Source organism: Aegilops tauschii, chromosome 6 (genome assembly GCF_002575655.3).
Source record: "Aegilops tauschii subsp. strangulata cultivar AL8/78 chromosome 6, Aet v6.0, whole genome shotgun sequence".
In the NCBI taxonomy this organism is placed as follows: Eukaryota; Viridiplantae; Streptophyta; class Magnoliopsida; order Poales; family Poaceae; genus Aegilops; species Aegilops tauschii.
Window position 1 is genome coordinate 452,827,314 of NC_053040.3, and position 23,404 is coordinate 452,850,717.

The 23,404-nt window shown below is 45.6% G+C and overlaps 2 protein-coding genes and 1 long non-coding RNA gene across 3 annotated transcripts; 1 reads left to right on the forward strand and 2 right to left on the reverse strand.

Annotated features, from left to right (window-relative positions):
* Positions 1 to 1,302: 1,302 nt before the first annotated feature.
* LOC120966610 (uncharacterized) lies at positions 1,303 to 4,572 on the reverse strand. Its single transcript, XR_005760707.3, has 2 exons — positions 4,077 to 4,572; positions 1,303 to 1,913 (listed from the first exon to the last, which is right to left on the reverse strand). It is a non-coding gene; the product is annotated as an uncharacterized lncRNA (long non-coding RNA).
* An 11,129-nt stretch (positions 4,573 to 15,701) lies between these two features.
* On the forward strand, positions 15,702 to 17,521 carry LOC109751358 (xyloglucan endotransglucosylase/hydrolase protein 24-like). Its single transcript, XM_020310254.4, has 2 exons — positions 15,702 to 16,285; positions 16,407 to 17,521. Exons 1-2 carry the CDS (start codon positions 15,983 to 15,985, stop codon positions 16,989 to 16,991), a joined length of 888 nt encoding a protein of 295 aa, XP_020165843.1. The 5' UTR covers positions 15,702 to 15,982; the 3' UTR covers positions 16,992 to 17,521.
* A 1,108-nt stretch (positions 17,522 to 18,629) lies between these two features.
* On the reverse strand, positions 18,630 to 21,848 carry LOC109751370 (uncharacterized). Its single transcript, XM_020310266.4, has 2 exons — positions 21,413 to 21,848; positions 18,630 to 19,466 (listed from the first exon to the last, which is right to left on the reverse strand). Exons 1-2 carry the CDS (start codon positions 21,673 to 21,675, stop codon positions 18,986 to 18,988), a joined length of 744 nt encoding a protein of 247 aa, XP_020165855.1. The 5' UTR covers positions 21,676 to 21,848; the 3' UTR covers positions 18,630 to 18,985.
* Between the last annotated feature and the right edge of the window lie 1,556 nt (positions 21,849 to 23,404).

Consider the following 23,404-nt stretch of genomic DNA (forward strand, 5'->3'; position numbering starts at 1 on the left):
CATCTTCCACTGCACAAAACATATAATGTGGCAACTCACACCCTGGCCTCATATGAAAATGAGTTGTCATGTGTTCACAAGCAAATGTACTAGGTTCAAGTTGTCATGTTAAATGCAAGGCACTTCAAAAAAGGGCAGACAACTTCCACTACACAGCATGTAATGTGGCAATTCACACCCTGGCCTCATATAAAAAATGAGTTGCCATGTAATACAGCCAAATATGTTCAGAAATCACAAGTTAGCATGGCAAAACGCAAACTGAATCTATAGTATAGTGAAATTGCCCATTATCCTGCCTACAGAATGGCAACAGCCATAGTGTGTTCACAAATTTAGTTGCCACATGGAAAGCATATTTGTGGCAACTGACACGGTTGATCAGGAAATTAGTTGCCATCCAGTGAAGATAGTTGCTGAAAATGCCATGGCTGCCATTATACTACACTTTGAAATGCACATACCTAGATCTAGGGTTCATTCGCAACTATCATATCCTCAAAATTAACAACAAAAAAAACCCTACACTGATGGCCTTAGCATTCTGAAGCAATACATAACTAACATCTAGAAAAATCGCCGGCTCAATCGCAAGGCAGAACCCGGATGTGGCTGTGGACAGGCCGATCCACATCGGCATGGCTGCCACCGCGGCGGCGACGAAACTGCGCAATGCCGCCCTAAACGGCAAGCACCAGACTCCACCGCCGACGGGGACGCCGGAGCACCGTGAAACCACCGGAATCTCGAGGAATCTAGAGCGGAAATTAACCACATATGGGAGGGGGGAATGCAGGCAGGAATGTGAGTGTGGGATGGAGCATTACCTTCAATCTGCGGCACTCCGGCGAAGACGCTCCGGTCCGGCGAGCCCCACCAACGGTCGCGAATGTCGTCGACTCTTCCGCCTCACTACAAGAAACTTGTTAATACATGACAATGCGTGCCCACCCATGACGTATCCGAAATCCGCATGTATATCGCGTCATAATTTGATATCATACTTCCCATGACGGTTCTTGGCCGTCATGGATCTGCCCCAGGCCCGCCAAGCCCAAACTAGGCTGTGACGGAACAGACCGTCACCGATTTACATGACGTGGCTGCAACATGGCATCTACCTGGATCTGACGTGGAGGATAACATGGCCCATGTTGTAACCAGCCCAGTTAGAGATTTGGCCCAATTTAGTGGACAGTCCAACCAAATAATGTTTATCTTTCACCTGCCATTAGCGTGCCTATTTTTTAGTCCTACTTAATAGCCCTTTTTTGTCCTGCCTGTTTTCTCAATGCAACAGAATTTACAATAGGACAACCAAATTATATTCATTCAAAAATATCAATTGTTCACATGACAATACAGTGTTCAAACATGACTTCAAAACATCACAAGCATATCTAGAAAGCGCTTTAAGCATTTTTGTTAAAGAAAAGAGTAACATGGCTTCAAAGAAAATGCACTACTAGCAGATTTTTAGTCTCCAACACTTCAGCACCGCTTCAGGGCAGCTTCCGAACCCAAATAATTCTCGCTGAAAAAGTTCAATCTCCAGGAACACAGATTAACTGCCAAACCTGCATAAAATCAAAACACTCAAAGGCAAGACCATTTTAAGCAAAATGATGATCCACAATTCAATATGAGATGTGATACAAAATTGAGACAGAGTAGATGTTGAATAATACCAAGAATTAGAGAATATGCTAGTAATAACACTAGCAATTTGAGACTGAACAAATGCACTATGTAGCCGATCTAACACTCCTAAATCTGAAGCAAAAACAATATACCATTTACTATTAGTAATCTTAAATAAAAGCGCGCAATCTTCACTTCCATCGCTCCTTCAGATTGTAATTCTGTGTACACGCATTTCCAGAAATACAGTTGTACAAAATCCATCACCTCTGCTGTAATAAGCGAAGAAACTCAACATCAATTAAACTGTTAGCTTGCAAACCAGAAGAAGGGAAAACAGAAGGATTATTTATACAACCATATTAAGAAGTCAGGTAATCATTGAATTAGACATCAAGGCAGTAATGAAAGTCAAATGACAAAGTAACAAAACACAAAAAAATGTGTCAAATAAAATTCAAATGATAAAATAACAAAACACACATCACATAACTAAGTACTATAGCAGCAGTAGTTGAGGCCATACAAACCTGTCAACTAAACTTTGTAGAATCATTTCGTACCATAAGTGCAAACCTAACCACTACTAATGATGTCTCAACTACTGCTGCTACGGAGAAGACCATATACCTGGTATAGTTAAGAGTTAGCTTTGGTCAGGTTTATAAGATTACCAAATGTTGGGCACCATCTGTAATTAAGAGGACAAATCTTCAAGCTCTACACATATCTAACTCTGCACCAATTTCTAATATAAATAAATAAAACAGAGTAAAGGGCAGGAAAAAAATATTTTTACAACTTGTTTAGATGGAGGTATTTAGTACATAACATCCTGAACATGGTGGCATGTACTAAGAACAAGAAATTCATCATCAAATTGTGATATATATTAAATTGAGCAAAGATCATGTGGCATAAATTCATCAACTTATTGTGTGGAAATCGATATGATGGCAATTTTCACCACATAACACAGAGGTAGTTTGCACATAATATATAACAGAGAAGCAGTGTAATAGCAGGCCTAGTTAACAAACAATCTACTCTTGGTAGATGGATTCAGTGAGATTAATGAATTACTTTCTCTCCATAAAGAAGAAAAATCGAAGGTACCAACAGGAGCATCTCATGGGCATTTACTTATTAAACTAGTAGTTGCTTAACTAACTAGCAGATCTCACAAATTCTACACTGCTAGTGCTCGCACAGTGAGAAAAGAAAAATAGCCAGCAGTAAGAAGTGTTGTGCTCATGAAGTAACTAAACCAAAAAAAGTAAAAGAGCTGGATTCCAAATTATCTTCTTCAGTGACACAGGGACATAAGCATGGACTGAATTTTTTGTTAGAAGAACAAGCATGAATTACGTGTATTTTCAGTCAAGTTTACTTCCAGCAATCATAATTCACAAATGTAAATTGAGCGAGTGCCATAGCAGAACATAAGGGCAAATAGATGTTTGAGTAAAGTGTATGCATAACATAAAGAGCATGTGCAGGAAAAGGCAGTGTAGATATAATCACCAAGTAAAAAATGTTCCTGGTCCATGTGAGATGTGCAAATTATGTAGGCAAGGGCAGTGCAGATATCACTAAGTAAAAAATGTTTTTAGTTGTACAAAGACCATTAGATGCCCTGACTCATATGGGATCCATCACCATTATGTGCATGCAGAAGATTGGACACTATGCAGTAAAATGAACCTGGCACTGAAAAACCTGAATATTCAGTGCACTATCCAAACTTCATAGATATTCAAGAATGGCGTTCTTGGCAAGCTCGCCAGGGATGATGAGGCGGACGGAGGACGTGGGACGTGGCAGGCATGGCACTTTTTCTCAACAAAATACATGCAATAAAACTGCAGATAAGAAATAGCATGTACCTACAGAATCTGCAGATGTCAGTTTTTCTTCATTTAGGTATAAAATGGTACGAGTTTCTCAATTGTAAAAGCTGGCAAATAAATGCTGTGGGCAATTACTCTTCAAAAAATCAGACAACATACATCAGACTTCTGAATTAGCAGTGTACAACTACAAAGCAATGCCTGAACTGCAACAAGAACATAAATTTACCTAATACTTTTTGTTTCCAGTACAAAAGATGAATGTGCGGCACAATGTAATTAGGAAGGAAGCAGAACAGCCTACATCTACAAAGCACAAATAATCAGTAATTAACAAGCAGCCCAGGAAGTGGTGCTCGTGCCTTCTGCTATTCGTTTTAATGACGGACATGGCAGATGCCCAGATTTTTTGCCTGTACCGATTCAGCCTGGCCAACGAAGCCTGCAGCCGTCCTCTACCAAGAACGGCTACATCCATCCATGGAGATGAACAGAGGGGGGCGGGAGGGTAAGGGACGATGCGGATGTACATACTTGGTCTTTCCGGCCGGAGAAAGTGAATAGCGGCGAGTGGAGGCTACTCACCACGGATGGAGAAGACATCCGCAACGACGAGGGGACCGACGGCGGCGTGGCTGACGGATAACTGGACCCAGCCACAAGGGCTGTACTTTGGATCTGTGGCGGTGTCGCCACATCATGTACCTCACCTCGGCACGCCACCACCATGGATCTCGCATCTTCGCGGACGCCGCCGTGATGACGGATCTCGCATCTTCGCGGACGCCGCCGTCGTTGCCGTCTGGTCGACACTACCACGGATCTCAGGAGCCCCACCCACGCGCGCCTCCGCGTCGTAGGAGGTGACCTTCGGAGCTCGCCGTGCTTGTTCACCGGACACGGAGAAGGAAGAGGACAGATGATGGATGGAGGCGGGCACGGAGTGGTGGATCGGGAGAGGTAAGGGTGGTTCTGTGCTGTCTCCGGTGCTGGTGTGGAGCGGCAGAGAAGGATAGGAGTGGCGGCGGCCGAGGGAATGGGAGAGAATGGGAATTAGGGTTAGGTGGGAGTGGACCATGGAGTTAAATGGGCTGGCTCAAAAATATTGCCACCCGCGCGTCGGCGACTTAAAATTTTGCACCTCCGCGCGCTCTTGGACTTTGCCTTTTTTTTTGGCTGGCTGGTCAACTTCATCTCCCCGCGCGCGCCCTTCTCTTTTTTATTTTCTCGACAGCATTTGACTGACATGTGGGCCAAACAAGGGGGCACGCATTAACACATCAACAGGAGCTGTCCGTGATGGTCCGGATGGTGCATAAAGAAAAAAAAGCTAGGCCCTGCTAGGCCTATCTGGTCGATCCATGACGGTTTACGTGACGGTCCCTCGATGTCCGTCATAAAGGGGCTACCCTTTTGAGGCCCATTTGCATCTTGTTAATCAGTGACGGTTTCCGTGACGGATCAGAGAGCCGTCACCAGAAATCCGTCATGGATTAATAGGTTTCTTGTAGTGCCTCCACCGCCGCCTTCTCCTCTCGGCTTCTCCTCCAATCGACTGAACTAGTATGGATGGTGGGTTGGGGGAGTAATGAAGTGGAGGGGAGTAATGGAACTGCGAGGGGAGGGGGGCGAAGTGGCGAGACGTGGTAGACGGCAACCACAGTCGGGCGTGGCGTGCGGGCGTCACGGCAGTTCCACCGCACGCCCCGACTGGCAACCGTTGACCGCGGAGAGGAAACCGACGTGCGGGCGAACTCCCTCACACGCCACACACACGAGTTGTCCTACGTGGCATACAAAATCAGCCATTTCGTGCTAAGATTCGTGCAAACTAGACGGCGATCGAGGCGTGTGGGTGAGTTGGCTAACGCCCACACATGTGGGCGTTAGTGTTTTCGTAAAAGTATGAAAGCAACCATGGTGCTTGAGAAATTCGAAAGCTAGGGCGTACAATCTGCTTGAGGCGGCAGAGACTCACCTTTGTTTGCACTGCAGCTCTGTATAGTTCTAGCCCTCTCAAGATCCCATGGCAGCGGCCTTGTCATTCCTCGGTGTCACAACAACGATGGTAGAGCATGAATCATGGTCCTTAGAGTGGATTGGGAAGGGAGAGGGCTCACCGGAGGATTTAAGATGAGGGAGCCAAAGGGGAGGAAGAGCAACAGATGTACGGGGAGTGGAGAAGCCAATCTTTGTTTAGTGGATTTTCTTATACGAGGTGGCAGATTTGCTGAGGTGGATGATGCATGTTGAATGATGATGTGGATAGGCTGCATATCAAGATAAATAGGTTAGTGGGGATCGAATATCCATTACTGAGCTCGGGCTCACCCGGTGAACAGTAAATTAAAAAATACTACATTTTTTATAAAAAACTAAATTTTATATCTTTTGCATGGAAGATGCTTTGGCGTGTGAGATCCCGTCCAAATTTCAACTCATTTTGACATCTGTGTAGCTCCCAGCAAGAAAGACAAATTGGGTCAGGACCATACATGAACAGTAAATTGTTTGATAGACCCCAAATTTTTCTGCTGGGAGCTAGTCAGATGTTCAAATGAGCTAAAATTTGGAACGGTCCTCACGCACCAAAGCATCTTTCGTGCAAAATAAATTTGCATTTTTTGAATTTCTTTAGTTTTTTATTTACTGTTCATGGCGGCAGCAGATGAGCTCAGGAGCCAAATAGCCGCACGTTATAAATTAATCGACCCCTTCCCCATTTCATCATCTCTCCATCATCTGCATGCACGTTATAAATTCAAATCTTGGTTGTATGGAAGGCACAGGAGGAAGAAGAAGTAAGGAGGGAAGATATCGTGTCAATTAGCCAGCAATGGCGTCGTTGCCATTTTCCTCTTGTTGGTACTGCTGCTGGCCATAATGCTGCTGGTGGTCATGGATCAGGTGGCCATGGCGTACCTGTACGTTTTGCTTTGTTTTTCTTCTTTTAGTTCCTATTGAGGTTACATAATTTACATAATCATTTTAAAAAAACACATGATTTTTTTAAAAACACCTGACCATTTTTTAAATCACGCCAGCATTAAAAAAAGTACCTGAACTTAGTTTAAAGGCTTGAAGATTTAAAAATACCTGAATATTTTTTTTCATGCCTTTGTTTTAATGTTCGTGTAATTTTAAAAATAATCGCACAGTTTTAAAAATCTTCATATAATTTCAACATGTGTCCACGTATTTTTATAAAAAAAGATTAATGTGACTTTAAAAAATGTTCATGCGATTTCTAAAAGTGGTCACACATTCCTTAAAATTATGTTGACTATTTTTCAAAAATATTTATATTTTTTAGAAAAGAATAAAAATAGAGCAAAATTGAGAAAATTGACTTGGAAATACCCCAGAAGAAACCACCGAAAAATCGTCTTGCGTTGTGCCCATAACTAGGATGGCCCGCAGCTAGGGCGCCGATAGGCAAAGCACCCGCAACATTCGAAGTACTGGTTACTTTTTTGCGGGCCTAATGCACCATATGTGTGATGTATTTTTTTAATCTAATAGATGTAGCACGAAGGGTTTCAAAGGGAACGACTCTATGCACATCCAATTTACCCTATCTATCACAGTCTATCTAGTGCAATATATGAGTTGAGAAAGCGAATTCCCTCCCTCTCCTCGAGTTGCGGCCTTGATCAAACATCCCCCGCGCGAGCGTTGGCAATGCGGAGAGCCCACCAAGCGGGGGGCATCACATTTTTGCGCAGGGAGGGCACTGCACGCAGTGCGGAGGGGCCCTACCAACGGCATTCTTTTCCATTTTCATCTCATTTTTTCGTTCTTTCCTTTTGTGGATTTTGAAAGCTTGAAAGTTCAGATTTTATTTCAAAAAGTTAAAGGTTCAAAATTCTAAAAGTTAATTTTTGAAAGTTAAAACGTGAAAGCATGAAATTTCAAAAGTTTCAAATTTAGAAAGCCGAAGTAAAGATTTTTCTAAAAGCCCATACTAGAAGCTTCAATAATTCTAACGAAAAAGTTTCTTGACATGTTAGAAAATGAGCACCGACTAGGTGATGATGTGGTATAGAATAAAGAATGAAGGAAAGCAATGTGTACCTACATGAACTCTAACGTGGAACGAGAGAGCAAACTTATACATTTTCTCAACTTCTATTGGACAAACTAAATACACTATGTTAGAGTTGTTATATGCTAAGTTGTTGGTTGATGATATGGTCATTTTTTGTTAGAACCTAACATACAAGCTATTGGAGATGCTCTTATAACCTCAAAGTACCCTAAAATCCCTTAGAAAGAAAAAAGAGTTTAATTTGCTTATGATGTATAGTCACTGTTGGAAAAGGCCACGCTAAGAAGCTGCTTAGGCATGCTTAGGCGCTAGACATCGATCAAACTCCTCGTCTATGGTATAAACGGAACTCTATGCACGACAAGAAACAAATTGCTCACTCAAGCGATAAATCCTGTCATATTGCACATACAAGCCAAATGGGTCATATTCTCATGGCAGTAGCTAATAGCTTACACACTTATATGCTCTCAATCAATACCGATACACATATAATATCTCAAATAGACTCCGATAGCCAAAATTGTACGTACACCTACACTGCGCCTAGGGCTCTTAAGCATCACCTAGGCTCTAGGCGAAGGTCAACTGATTCGTTTTCATTACAGTTCCTCCTGAAATACTCCAACCACCTAAACGAGGCATGAAGGGAATTACAAACGTACCTTATCTCCACATTGGATCCAGAACAGGATCGGAGGGATCAAAAACTGCTAAAGTTGTATAAAGACATTGAACTAGCCCAACCAGAAACTAGAGTTGTCTGCATTATATGCACCGCAAGCAATCGACTTGGATCATTCAATACGATAGTATGAAAACGATAACAAGGGGGAAATATCATGTGCTCCCATCCTTGGGGTGCTCCACACGCTTCAACTTAACAAAAATCAATTTTAGATGTTTCAAAAAATTCTAGAAAAGATGTGAATGTTCAAAAGGAATGTGACTACAACTCCTAAAAATTTCAGGTCCAAACTTTAAATGAACATTGAGAAAACAAATGTAAAATCTAGCTTGAATACTGTCATAAAAAGACAAAAGCAAGATTTGACACTATTCACATCTGAATTTGTCTTTTTTATTTCTCAATGTACATTTTAAGTTTGGACCTGAAATTTTTACACGTTGTAGTAACATTCCTTGTGAGCATTCATATTTTCTCTAGATTTTGAAACATTTGAAATTAATGTTTTTAAGTTGGAGCATGGGAGCACCTGATATTTCCCCGTTGCCAAGGCAAGCCATGAAAATTTCCCTGATATTTCACATCTGAATTTGTCTTTTTTGTTTCTCAAGGCATTTTGTGGGCTCATTAACAGAAAAAGGTGAGGCGGGACAATCAGAGGACAGAAGGGCATACATTACACATCCACACTTTTGTTTTGAACCTGCCAACTTGTAGTTGGACGGAAATATGAATGAAGCTCAATTGATTTTCATCCAACTGTTTCTCCGGTTTCTTTTCCTGATGTATGGCATGTATACACTCGAAAGCTATTAGAGCATTATTTGTAATGAGTCTCCCAGGGACAAAGGCACTCTCAAACGGGGATATGGTCTCTTCCAACATAGGCTGGAGGCGATTAACAAGACATTGCATAGACTGATTGGACGAAAATCTGTGACTCTTATTGGTTCATCTCTTTTGAGTATAAGCACAATAATAGCTTCATTCACACCATTAGGCATAATTTTTACAGCGAGGGAAAGAATTTACAATGAAGCTAAATAATGTTTTCTATACTCTGTATTGCTAATGTAGCGGGGAGCCAGAGAATGTTGTCAGATAGTAGCAACGAACTGGAGAATGATGTCAGATAGTAGCAGCGAACGACTTGATATGCGAGTAATAGCCAAAAGATTATCACTGCGCATAACACAGGCAGCAAGGGCACTTGTCCTTTGCTGCTCTCTTCCTGCGTTACTCAGCTTGTTTCGTTTCCTCGTCGGGGCACCACCAGTGATTGGCAAGATGATACAGGCATCGCAGTAATTTCTTTGTCGCTTTGTAGAAAAATTACATCGCTTATATATCATATAGAAACTAACATGTTCGAAGTTAGATTAATTGGTGCATATATAGATGTACATACATTCCTATGTAGACTGCGAGGAAGACAAAGACGCAGATGATGACTGGGCCAAGGAGATTTAAGAAGGCGTTGCTTGGGTAATTCGGGTTCCTGCCATAAATGAAGGCGCAGACGAGACATGCGAAGTTGACGAGGGTGATGAGTATCAACGATGTCATCTTGGCATGCGTTCCGTAGAAACACTCACTGCAGACAAGCCCCATTATTAATAATGAAGTGAGGAAGGCATAACTATTTAGGTACTTGTAGCCCATCACCGGGTCTCCCGCGTCCAAGGCCGGCCCTAGGCCATGGCAAGTGGCGGCCTAGGGCCCATCTTAAATTTGAATAAAATGATTTACTAAACAAAAACCAACATGGATGGGGGCATATGCCCCCCTCACTAGTAGAAAAGAGGGCTTTGGTTCAGGCCGGGTCAGCCCATTAGTCCCGGTTCAGTCCAGAACCGGGACCAATGGGGGCACTGGTCCCGGTTCGTGAGGCCAGGGGCCTGCCGGGCCTCGTGGGGGCATTGGTCCCGGTTCGTCTGGCCCCTTTGGTCCCGGTTGGTGGGATGAACCGGGACCAATGGGCCTTGCTCCTGGCCCACCACCATTGGTCCCGGTTGGTGGCTTGAACCGGGACCACAGGCTGCCCTTTAGTCCCGGTTCATGGCACGAACCGGGACCAATGAGGTGCCTATATATACCCCTCGCCCGCGAGCAGAGCACTCCAGTGCTATGTTTTTCTCTGGCCGGCGAGGGGAGGGCTTTGTGGTGCTCTAGCTCACCTCCTATGCACATGAGGTGTTCGATGAAATGCCCGAGCCACACTAGTTAAGCTTTCTCCTCTCGAAGCTCGACCTCAAAGCTCCATTTTCCTCGAGATTTGTCTAGGTTTAGCGGCCCATCACGTCCCATTCCCGTCTTCACCGCCGTCGATCGCCCGCGCCGATCTCGTCGCCGGCACCACCGTGGTGAGCCTCTTGTTCTTATCTTCTTTCTGAAAGAAAAAAATTCTTACTTTAGATCGGTACTTGTCTAATTTTCTTACTATTTTATTGCTTGTTATTATATAGTGCGATGGTTTTGGTATCCGCCCCCGTCGGCCCTCGTCCTGTCTATGATTCGGATGTGGTATATATTATCTTTATAACTATTGGTTCATTTATTGTTTATGAAAATTATGCCAACCAACATGACATAGATTTTATTTATCTAGGAGGTATGTGAACCGGAAATTCCAACCGACCCTATTGTCGAGAGGTTAAATTTAGTTGAAGAAAAAAACAATTTCTTGAAGAAAAAAATAAAAAAAATTGAGGAGGAGAAGATGATATTGAAGTTGCATGTTGCGGATGTCGTCGATGATCACAAGATCAAGATGGATGCAATGCGCTTGAAGATTAGAAAGATTAGAAAATATGCCATTCATACCGAGGCTTGGTATCATTATGCCGTTGGATCAATTGTTACCTTGGTTGCGATTATGATCGCATTTGTTTTCGCATTGAAATGTTTTACATAGTTTCAATGTATGGTTTAATTAATTAGATGCTCTGGAGAGCTATATGTTGTTAGATGAGTACTATGTATGTACTTTGGTTTTAATGTGATGATGAACTTCTATTAATTTGGTCACTTAATTATCTATTCATGATGTTCCGTAATGGTTTTTGACACACTTAATTATATATAATGCACGCAGATGAACCGACAATGGATGTACGGTGACAGACACACCTCCGAGTACATTAAGGGCGTGCATGATTTTCTCGAAGTGGCTGAGGCAAACAAGCAGAATGGTTTTATGTGTTGTCCATGCCCTAAATGTGGGAATACGAAGTCTTACTCTGACCGGAAAATCCTTCACACCCACCTGCTTTACAAGGGTTTCATGCCACACTATAATGTTTGGACGAGGCACGGAGAAATAGGGGTTATGATGGAAGACGGCGAAGAAGAAGAGGATGATGACAACTATGTGCCCCCTGAATACGGTGATGCTGCAATGGGGGAAGCTGCTGAAGATCAAGAGGAACCAGACGATGTGCCCAATGATGCTGCAAGGGGGAAGCTCCTGAAGATCAAGAGGAACCAGTGCCCGATGATGATGATCTCCGCCGGGTCATTGTCGATGCAAGGACGCAATGCGAAAGTCAAAAGGAGAAGCTGAAATTGGATCGCATGTTAGAGGATCACAAAAAAGGGTTGTACCCCAATTGCGAAGATGGCAACACAAAGCTCGGTACCGTACTGGAATTGCTGCAGTGGAAGGCTGGTTTTCCGGACGCAGGTGGTTACAAATGCCAGGAGAGGAGGAAAAAAGTGGAGCAGACCCAAATTCAGAAGCTGCACGAAAGGGTTCAAGCGCTAGAGGAACGAGACGTAGCTCGCAGCAATCGACCTGCCGAAACTACCCCCGAAGCTACCCCGCCATCTCAGCGGAGAAGCAGCGTGGCTTCCACCGAGCTGCTTCAGCCGGAGCATGTCTTGACGGCTCTTGCTAGCTACCCCGTGGATGCTATCACGGAGTCTCAACATTGCCACCTTATGACGCGATGGGAGAACTTCAAAGTCAAGGCGGCTGTCGGCTCTGTTCGACCTCCTGAACCCAGCGCAACTTTTCACTGTCGTCCGATTCCAGAAGGATATGCTAGGGTGACGGTGGACGAAATAACGGAGGGATTTAAGGACCTCCAGCTTGACCACCCTACCGGTGAAGGGGAGACTCGGCTGGGTTCTGCTCTGAAGACTCCATGCCTATGGCGGAAGGAGCTCATCAACCTTCCGAACTGGACGCCTCCGGCGAGTAAGGGCACTCCGCCTCCTCCTCCGGCGAGTGATCAGGGCACTCAGCCTCCTTCTCCGGCGCGTGGCGGCACTCCGCCTCCTCCTCCGGCGAGTGATCAGGGCACCCAGCCTCCTTCTCCGGCACGTGGCGGCACTCCGCCTCCTTCTCCGCCTGCGCCGGCGCGCCCGAGCAGCCAGCCACCTCCTTCTCCGCCTCGTCAGCAAGGGCGGAAGAGACCCGCCGCCGCTCCGGCTGCTCCGGCGCGTCGTAGTCCTTCTCCTCCGCCTCGTAAGCAAGGAAAGAAGACAGCCGCAGCCGCTCCGTCTGCTCTGCCGGCGTCTAGCAGTACAGCCAGAGGCGGGAGGCAATATAGATTTGGTCCTTCTCTGAAGACTCCAGAGAAGTTACCATACGAGAGGACCGAGGAGGAAACCACGAAGATCGTGCGAGCCGAAGTGACGAACTTCTTTGAAGGGGTGAAAGCAAAGAAACATCCACCTCCGGAGGAGAAGGTAGATCCGGTGAAAGGGAAGCGCACTCTGGCTGCCCTGACAAAACCACCAAAGTCTCCGCCGAAAGGCAACTATGAGCGCATTATTGCAAAGACATTTGTCGAAGCGGAGCGGTCGGGAAGTACTGTCAGTGATCAAAGATTAAAAGAACGACGAGCTGGGAAAAAATTGCCCAGCTCGGCGAACAAGCGAACCAATCGTGCCCCCCGCTCAAGGTGTCTAGCGACATCGTCGCTAATGATCCGAGGATGGTGGCCGGTTATAGCAATCTTGGAGATTACCTGCCCGATGATGTACATTATGATTTCTTGGAGGTGGACGAACACAAATACCATTACGGGAAGCCTCTCGTCAAAGATGAAAGATCTCTAACAACGATGATGCGAAGATTACATGATTGGTACATGAAAACCTGCAGAGAGTCTGGGGGAGGGATACTTTGATGCTGAGAGTTAAAGAGGAGCATGACCTCGTTGGAATTGAACTGTTGAATGTTCCATTTGAGGAGTTCTTTTTCAATCAAAAGGCCCTCGATAAATCAACAGTCACTTGCTACTGTCTGTAAGTAGTACTACTTCTGTCATTAAGTCTCTTTATATAGGTCAGCTCTTTCATTGCATGTATTTATAATTATCCTCACTATATTATGCAGATTGAAGATCGCCGAATTGAAGAAAAGACAAATCGGTGATATTGGATTCATTAACACAAATCTCATAAATGCAACTGAGGTTAAATATCATGCCGAAAATACCGAGGCCAACTTGCTACGATCGTTGGTAATAAATGAAAACAAAGATATAATACTCTTTCCTTACAACTTCAAGTGAGTGTTACTATCTTGTGCATATTCGGTTTCCCTTATTAGTCCAGGTTATAGTAATGTAATTGATGACTTATGCATGCGTGCGCAGCTTCACTATATTCTCCTAGAGATTAAGCTTGAGCAGGGAGTAGTAACTGTCTTAGACTCGAGACGAAAAGATCCTCAGGACTATGCGGACATTACTCAAATGCTCGAGAAGTAAGTTAAATCGATCATTATCCATCATATCAACAACTTTGTTCATTTCTTGATATCAAGTAATTGTTTTCTTTGTCTGGCAGGGTTTGGAGAAAATTCACCAAAAAAGCTCCGGGACTGCCGAAGAAGCTGCAATTTAGACACCCGAAAGTAAGTACTATAGTAGCATGTTCCGCGCATCTCCTAGTGATTCAAGCGCTAGTTTCATCAATACCATTTAGCATGCTTGCTTATCAGTTTGATTGACCTCTATTTCTTGTAAAGTGGTTGTGGCAGGAACAATGGAATGATTTCTGTGGATACTACGTTTGCGAGTCCATCCGCCACACGACCTGTGAGCGGGGCTACTTTGACGAACAATATGAAGTGCGTAAGCAATAATATTCACAATTTTATTTTATTACCATCATTTGTGTTGAGTTTCATTTATTCATATATATATGTATTGACCCCCTTCTTCAAATTAGATCTTTCAGATGCGGGATGAACTCCTAGCACCAGATCGTATGCGAGCAATTCAAGAGGAATTGGCGGCATTCTTCCTTGACCACGTGATCGCTGAAGACGGAGGATACCATGTGGACCTTGACTTCGTATATAATTAGGAGATTATATCGTAAGAGATAATTATTGTATATATGTAGCCAGTACTGTCGGATAGATATACGAGAACTTGTTGTTCGACCAATCTCTCGGAGAAGGAGAGGTGGTCGATATCACTTCTCTCTGTATGCATATGTTCATGACGATCTTCTGTTTTCTTTATTTTCTTACTAGCTAGCGTGTCTAGTCCTCTCTATACGTATATAGTACGTAGCGTCGACCAAGCACGGAGATAAGAGAGGACACTTCTCTCTATTAATTAGCTAGCTAACACAATATATGAAACACCTAAATTAACCCCCCAAAACCCCCAACCCCCCCCCCCCCTCAAAAAAAAAGCCCCAGCCCCTGAAATGCTGACACGTGGATGCCTATTAGTTCCGGTTAGTGACACCAACCGGGACCAAAGGCCCTCCTGCCTGGGCTCGCCGCACCGGCCACGTGGAGGCCCATCTGTCCCGGTTCGTGTAAGAACCGGGACTAAAGGGCTAGGGCATTAGTAACGACCCTTTAGTCCCATATGGCGAATCCTTGTCATCTTGCCAGAACCCGCCCGGGAGAGTCATCACTGGTTGGTACGCCAGCGTCGACGCCGGCAACATAAGCCACCCACGCATATCCTTTATCCACTTATTTTGCTTGTCCAGCAGCTGGCCGTCCTTGTCATCCTCATGGAGGATGAGCATGGTACTGTCTGAGAGAGGCGCTGGCGCTGGAGCCGGCCGACCCGCCCCCTTGCTCGATGTTGATGTCAATGACAATGTCTTCTGGAGCACCTCCCTCTGTCTGGTGATGTGACGACACAGTCTGCCTGCATAGCGCGATCGAGTAGCACACCGTACTCTAACCTATAAGGTGGCTGGGCGACCCTCCCTCCCGAGCGTCCCTCGATTTCGCGCCATTGCTTGCCGTTCGATCGGGCCTGGTCGGGTCAACACTGCTACACTGCCGTTTGGTTTTGACTGAACGTTGCGTCGTGCTGGGCGATGGAAAGAAAAATAAGAGCGCATTTTTAGTTGACCAGGCAACCTCCCCGCTCGTGCATCTGTGCATGGGCAGCATGGCGCATTGGAAGGTAGGTTGTGCAGGTGGCATGCAGGTAGGTTAGGTAGGTAGCGAGGCCAGCGGGAGGCCATGGAAATAATCAAGCTCCGTGGTAGTATGAACGAGGCCGTGTTATTATCCAATAACAAGCCCCAAATAAGGCAAATTGAGCGAGCCAGCCCAACATTCCATGGATCCTAACATGCGATGCCCCTGGCAGAAACATTCTCAAGAACGTGGCATGTTCCTCCAACTAATCGACCCCTTCCCCGTTTCATCATCTCTCCATCTTCCGCATGCGCGTTATAAATTCAAATCTTGATCGTATGGAGGGCACAGGAGGAGGAAGAAGAAGAAGGAAGGAAGGGAGAGATCGTGTCAATTAGCTAGCCATGGCGTCGTCGTTGCCGTCTTCTTCTTGTTGGCATTCCGTGCTGCTGGTGGCCATGTTGCTGGTGGTGGTCATGGATCAGATGGCCATGGCGTACATGTACGATGACATCGAGATCGTGTGGGGCGACGACCACAGCTTCTTCTACATGGACGACGCCGGCGACGACGAGATCCTCGCGCTCTGCCTCGACCAGACCCACGGCTCGGGGTTCCACTCCAAGGAGGCGTTCCTCTACGCCCGCTTCGACGTCGACCTCATGCTCGTCCCCGACAACTCCGCCGGCACGGTCACCACGCTCTACGTAAGTCCGTCGATCGATCTCCGACCGCCGCCACGCCGATACGCCATGTCAGGGCGCGGTCACCGTGCCCCGCGTTTACACGTCGGTGGCGAATTATTAAGAATGCGATCGGTGCGTGCAGCTGATGCCGGAGGACGTGCCGTGGGACTACCACGACGAGGTGGACCTGGAGTTCCTGGGCAACGTGACCGGCGAGCCCTACACGCTCCACACCAACATCTTCGCCAACGGCGTGGGCAACCGCGAGGAGCAGTTCCGCCTCTGGTTCGACCCCGCCGCCGACTTCCACACCTACTCCATCGACTGGAACCCCAAGCGCATCACGATCCTGGTGGACGGCGTGCCGATCCGGAGCTTCAGGAACAAGGAGGAGCACGGGGTGGCGTTCCCGACGTGGCAGAAGATGCGGCTGCACGGGAGCCTCTGGAACGCCGACGACTGGGCGACGCAGGGCGGCCGCGTCAAGACGGACTGGTCGGAGGCGCCCTTCTTCGCGCACTACCGCAACCTCCGCGTGTCCTGGTGCCGGCCGTCGCCGGGGGTGGCGTGGTGCGGCGACGAGCCGCCGGGGTCGACGTGGTTCGACCGGGGCCTGGACGCGGCGGCGCTGCGGCGGGCGCGCGACGCGCACATGATCTACGACTACTGCAAGGACGTCCAGCGGTACAGGTGGTCGGGGCTCCCCAAGGAATGCACCGTGGAGTAGTTGCATGATTTTTCTTGTAGGTTTATGCCTCTGCTCTGTAGTCTGTACATTACTTTGTTTGTTTGCTCTGGTCTAGATTAAGAACTAGCTGGACATGTTTTTTAATCTTTATTTACAAGTTTCATTGCAGAATATATTTATCTATAGAAATGAGAAATACATAAGTGTCACAAAGGTTGGCCTTCTGAGTTGGTCTTGAGGTAGTGACAGCAAGTAACCCAGACGATCAGCAATTTTACTGATCCCTCTTAAGCTGGTTGCTAAGTGAAAACAAATGAATGATCCTGGTGTAAATATGAGTACTGCTTGTTGTGAACAAGGTCTTGTACAATTAACTTAAAAAAGATCAATGTAGTGAAATTGGATTTTCTCTGAATCACAGAAGTTGTATCCGATGACCCGCGGTAAGAGAAAACCTATATTAAGCTCATTCCAAAGATAATACGCACTTAGTAAGTTAGTAGTTTTGATGTGATTTGACATGAAAGAGAACATATATATCCAATAGAACACTAAGCACTAAACTTCAAAAAAAAAAATCCCCAAAGGAATTATTACCTAATGAAGGGTATTTCTACCTAACTGCAACAGGTACCACTAAACTTCCAAAACTATCAGATGCATTTGATACCAACCAGCATCCTCCCTGAGAAGCAAATACAGTTCGGACAAACAACTTTATTTCTGTATAAACTCATCGTTCAACTGCAACTAATGGCAAACTCAGATAGTAGAAACAAAAATGGATCAGCCCTATAACTGCAGTCCACTCGATCACAGCTCAAGACTAAATACAAATATAAATGGGAAAAAAAAAATGAGTACCATGAGGTATGGGCACGATGAGGATAAAATAGGTTCATGGCATCAGAAATGCGAAGAGTCTAGTCTCTTGTCAAGCTACAAAAAACTATCAGATGCATTTGATACCAACCAGCATCCTCCCTGAGAAGCAAATGCCGTTCGGACAAACAACTTTATTTCTGCATAAACTCATCGTTCAACTGCAACTAATGGCAAACTGCAAATAACAAGATTCCATGATCTGCCGACAGTTTACGCACAACCTGGTTTCTGAAGGCCAAATAACTTCCATAAAGCTAAAATGTACCACCACTTATAAACACAATTCTAGGTACCAACACTAGAAATGTAAGGCATATCAATGTACAAATCTGAGAAACTATTCAAAGCAGAGCCAACTGTTCATGCCAATGCTGAAGAAATCAAGCTCTTACCGAGCTAATGCCAGCGACAACCAAGGATCAGTGGAATGTTGTTGATCAACCAAGGGATTTTCTTTTGGAAATTTTGTTGCATATGCACGAGCAAATGCCGTTCGCAGAGCACACTGTTTAGCCCAAATAGGAAGCATCTGAGGTTTCTGTAGAGCCTGCCTGGGCCAAATGGAATTGATGAGCCTGAACTGAAAATTCAGTTCCAGCCAGTCTTGTGAAACCATTTGAGCCAGTCCTTTGCCCTTGATTCAGCTTCATCTTCCTTCTCAACTTCATGTCTTCTTCTCTTTGGCATTTCCAACAGCTCAAACAAAGTTTGTTTGCAGCAGAGGCCGCAACGAAAACGGAAAACCAACAGTGCCACACATATAGATACAGGGACGGAGAGGGTAACAGTGAGTGAGGGCAACATGATTGAATTAGTAATAGTCAGTCCACAAGAGCACAAATCCAGCATTTACAGCTCAAGACAGCAAGCAATACATGAGAGCCCGCTGAGGACTGCTACTCGGCACCAGTTTCTCAGATGTTCATTTGTATGTGTCCAGCAACAGCTATAGAAAAAAGGAAAGAGAACGCTTCCAGATCTCTATCAACATTCGGGTCCATTTGACCTCGCCAAAAAGCATCATCGCCCGCGCACCGCAAGCATCAGGGCACCGTTCGTCGCCCACTGGATTCCGCAGTCTAAAATGGACGCCAGTGGCTGGAGGAGGAGGACTGACAGAGCGACGCCCAGGTGGCCCGGTGCCTTCACTAGTTCTTCCGGCGCTTGTCCCTGGGGGAGACCATGGCGGTCGACTCCGATACGTCCTGCAGCTCAAGCATCGACTGAGATCTTGTGTGGGCTGGGAACAGCAGCTCCGGTGGACGAGGAGCAGGTGGGGAAGCATAGGCGCCCATGGCGTTGCCAGGCTTCCTGTGCGAGCGCCGGGAAGGCAGCTTCTGAGCTTCATCATCGCTGCCGCTGTTGCTCCCTGAGCTGCTTGTGGCGGCCGGAGACAATGTCATCCTCCTGCAAGTCGTGGGGCTGTCCACTACATCATCTTCAGGGTACACCTCTTTGCTCTGTGCTTTGCCCCACTTGAAACTGAATGGGAGAAGACCTTTGCGCTTCCTGGGGGATGGGGTTTCTGGCTTCGGAAGGCCCTTCACCGGTGGGGGAGATGGGATCACAGCAACTGGGGGCTTCGTAAAAGATCCGGACTTGCCATTGTAGAACTTGGATACTCCTTTCCTGCCATACAGAAGAAGGTTGCTCAGCAAAGTGGAAGATCTGTAAATATCATGACGCATAAAGTCTCTCGACTAAGATATTATCTGATAAGTGCAAGAATTTATAGACAAGAACAATCTCCAGGCTGCTCACGGGTAACCAAAAGACAAAATTAAGTTGCCAGATCAACAACATAGACAAATCACTGAGTATTTTAATGACACAGTTCCACAAATACTTAACATATACAATGAGCTACCTGACAAAAGCATGTGAAAGAAGATCGTGCTATATGTTTAATGATCGCGTTCCTGTGTTAAGATACATCGAATTGCGCCCTGTTTGCACATGACTTGATCACCACCTTGATCCTACAGCATCTACGCACATTTGCTGATGGCAAGAGCCAACGAGTACCATTAAACTAGTAAATAAGCGTACCAAGATCATAGTACTGTAGAAAATTAAAGAGAAACTAAGGCTGATCCCTAGATTACATGCGAAAAGTTAGCGTGCCCATTTTTTGCCCTCAAGAGACTTAATAAGAGTAAAAATATGATAAGCATCCTGATAAGATAAATGAATGCATTCAGGTTTATGTATACACAAACAGAGGAATGAATCATATTCAGATGGTTAATTGAAAGTATAGCAACCAACGACATCACTGTATCAGAGAGCTGTGCCTACCATTTGTAAGTATCAATAAGTAATGCTGCGGGGTTACCGAAAACCAATATTATAGACCTTTTAATCTAATTGATCACAGCGAACATGCAGAATGGATTGTGCATTACTTTTGGCAAAGTTGAATCTATGTACAGGATTGTCTTACTAACAGAACAAATTTCATTACTAAAATGAGCATCCATTTTGACGACACAAAACAATCAAAATTCTGCAAGAGCACGATATGTACGATGCGACGTCACATAAGCATAATTACCACAGCTTTCCAGCAAACTACTAATGGGCCTGAACGTAACACTAGGCAGGGCACAGTAAGCAGGCCGATACTACACAGACACCTGATACACTATTCAGGTTCAGCAGTACTGCCCCTTATATGCTATATATAATTAAATACACAATGAACAGCCATGAACTATGAAGAACTGGAGATTCAATCTTTCTGTAGAGTGTAGAGTCTGGACAAACACATATGACTGGCATTCTAAGATTAAAAGGAAGACACCAAGAACTTAATAATTAGATAAAAGCAGTGTCAGCTTTCCTAAGACAAGTAACCAAAGCATACACAAAAGGTATCCAAAGCAATAAGCACCAAAACATTACTACACACAAAATATCCAGTCTATTCACTGAAACCTTTCAATCTCACACTGTCCCAGCTTCACAAGTCAAAGGAAACTCAGCATTCACAAATTAGTTCAATTAAAGGCATCAATGCCGGTGAAACTATGTACTAGTCCAAGGACCAAAGAGCACACATGGTGCGGTGCGGTGCCGTTGGTCGTAATGAACACCACCTACAATATCAGAGCCTAATCCCCCCAACCACATTGGTCGCAAAGGGCCAAGGCACCAGCAAGAACCACCCAGAACGCTAAACGAGCTCAGATTATCCAAGACCGACAAGGAAATCCCCAAATTCGCTAACAGAAGCACGGGCCCGAGGATCGGGAACTAAATTACCTCGCTGAAATCACTTCAAGACAACCCAAGAAGAGACGGGGAACTAATAAGAACCTAACGCGCATTCCCCGGCTTTATAAAACCGATCAAGAACCGTCGCGCCGGTCCGGACGGCCGAGGGAACCCCCAGCATTTCCGCACGGGGAACACGCGGGGCGGGACCAAGAACGGCCGCGGCCGCCCACATTACCCACGAATCGCTCGACGGAGCGGCCAAGAAACGCCGGCCGCCGACCGAGACCCAAGATCCGCGCTCCTTGGCGGGCCTGGGGGGAGGGGGGAAGTGAGGAAGCGGGGGAGGGGGCGCTCACCTGAAGGGCAGGGCCTCGTTGAGCGCGTCCATGGTGTCGAAGGGCCCCTTGTAGTTGCTCTGCACCTCGCCGTCGCCGCCCTCGACCTCCTCGCCGTCCCACTCCCACTGCGCCGCCGCCGCCGGGCTGTCGCTGTCCCGGCCCCCCGACGAGCCGCCGCGCCCGCCCGAGGCCGGCGGCGAGGCGTAGGCGCCGCAGCGCGCGGCGCGGCCGAACCGGCCGCCGCCGGCCAGCCCGGGCCCGCTCTTCAGCGCGATCGACATGGCCCCGCGCCGCGCTCCGCTGCTCTGCTCTTCCGCCCCTCCGCTCCGCTCCGCTCACATGCAACGGAAGGCGCCTCCTTTTTTTTCTCTCTCTCTCTCGCTCGCACGCGCACGCCGCACGCTGCAGGCTGCACGCCCACCGAAAAAGGGTACTGTAGTGAGGACCTGGGAGGGGAGGGGGTTGGTTCCTCTTTTTTTATGGGGTGGAGGAGGTTGGGAGTATTTATTTAGCACCCAAAAAGAGGCTTTTTCTTCTTCTTCTTTTTTCCATATTTTTTTTTGTTTCCACATGAGTTCTTTTTTTTATGTGGAATAAGGTTTCTACATGAGCTTGCAGCTCCCCACACACAAATAATGCTGAATTGAAATCTCGGTCGACTTAGACTTGGCTGCAAGAGAAAGAGGAAAAACCTTAGTCGGCTCAAAATTATTTATGGAAATATATGACGTGTAGTATTTATTTATGGAAATAGTAGGGGCAAGATTGTAATAATGCATTCCATTTTGCTTCATAGTCGATTAGTACACGTATTATACATCGTATAATTTACCGCGGATAGAGTATTGCCGCAAAATTCTACGAACCCACGCATAATGCTGAAGTGGTTGCTCAATTTTCGACTGTCTTGTTCTCATAACATCTTTTTTTAAACACAAACTCTCATATAAATGCACATACACTTATCTCATGAATGATTGACGAAGCCACCACAGGCGTCTCCTAGTCGATGGGAATGTTTCCTCCCACTAAATACACATTGCAGGAAAGCTATGATGAACTGATTCCACCGCAAGGAACATAACCAGCTAAGCCATGCTCAGTTCGCTTCTCATAACATCTGCAATGGGTGGAGATGAGGATCTAGATCCTTTTTGCAACAATGTAACCACAAGAGGTGGTTATGACGACCTTTAGTTTGGCTACTCAATCCGATAAAAAGATATAAGATCTGGAGAGGTGTACCATTGTTGTTCATAGATATTGTCGAGAGATTGGCATGCCTACATATATGTGCAACCATCAAGCCTCGCCTCGACAGCCTCTAGACATGTTCTTATATACTATCGACCAAAGCATTCTCCTTCTTTGCCGCGATGTCAATGTTTGTTCATATCTCATCTCCTCTACCCCCAAACTAAATAGCATTACATCGACCATGCTCGAGCCTCCACCAACAAATTGATCGGCGATGCCACATATCCATTTTTATCCATTTCTCTGATAAGTAATTCCGGACGGAGGAAGTACATTGTAGCGAGGCATGAACTAAGAAACCTGGCTAGAAAAAAGTATAAGAGGGGGACAAGAACGTTTGGTCCATGGGTGTATATACACCCTGTATAGGAAAAATAGTAATTAAATAAAAATTCAGAAAAAAATTGAAATAAACCTGACCTCCCATTGTACTAGTAAAAAAATCCATAAAAAGAAAAAACCCATTGACTTCTTTTTAGAAAAATACAAAAATTTCGGCCAAAAGCCAAAATAGCGTGAATGGTGACCTGTAATAGCAATAATTTTTGTTTTCTTACCTAAAGTCAACCCTGGTTTTTTATTCTTGAAAAGATATATATACTACTCCCTCTGTCTCATAATGTAAGACGAGGGACAGAGGAAGTAGTGCAAAAGAAAGTCATGTTTATTCTAAAAAAGCTTCTAAATTCTGTTTTACTTTTTTAAAAATTTCTCATATTAGATGTATATACACCAAGGAATCAAAGGGCATTT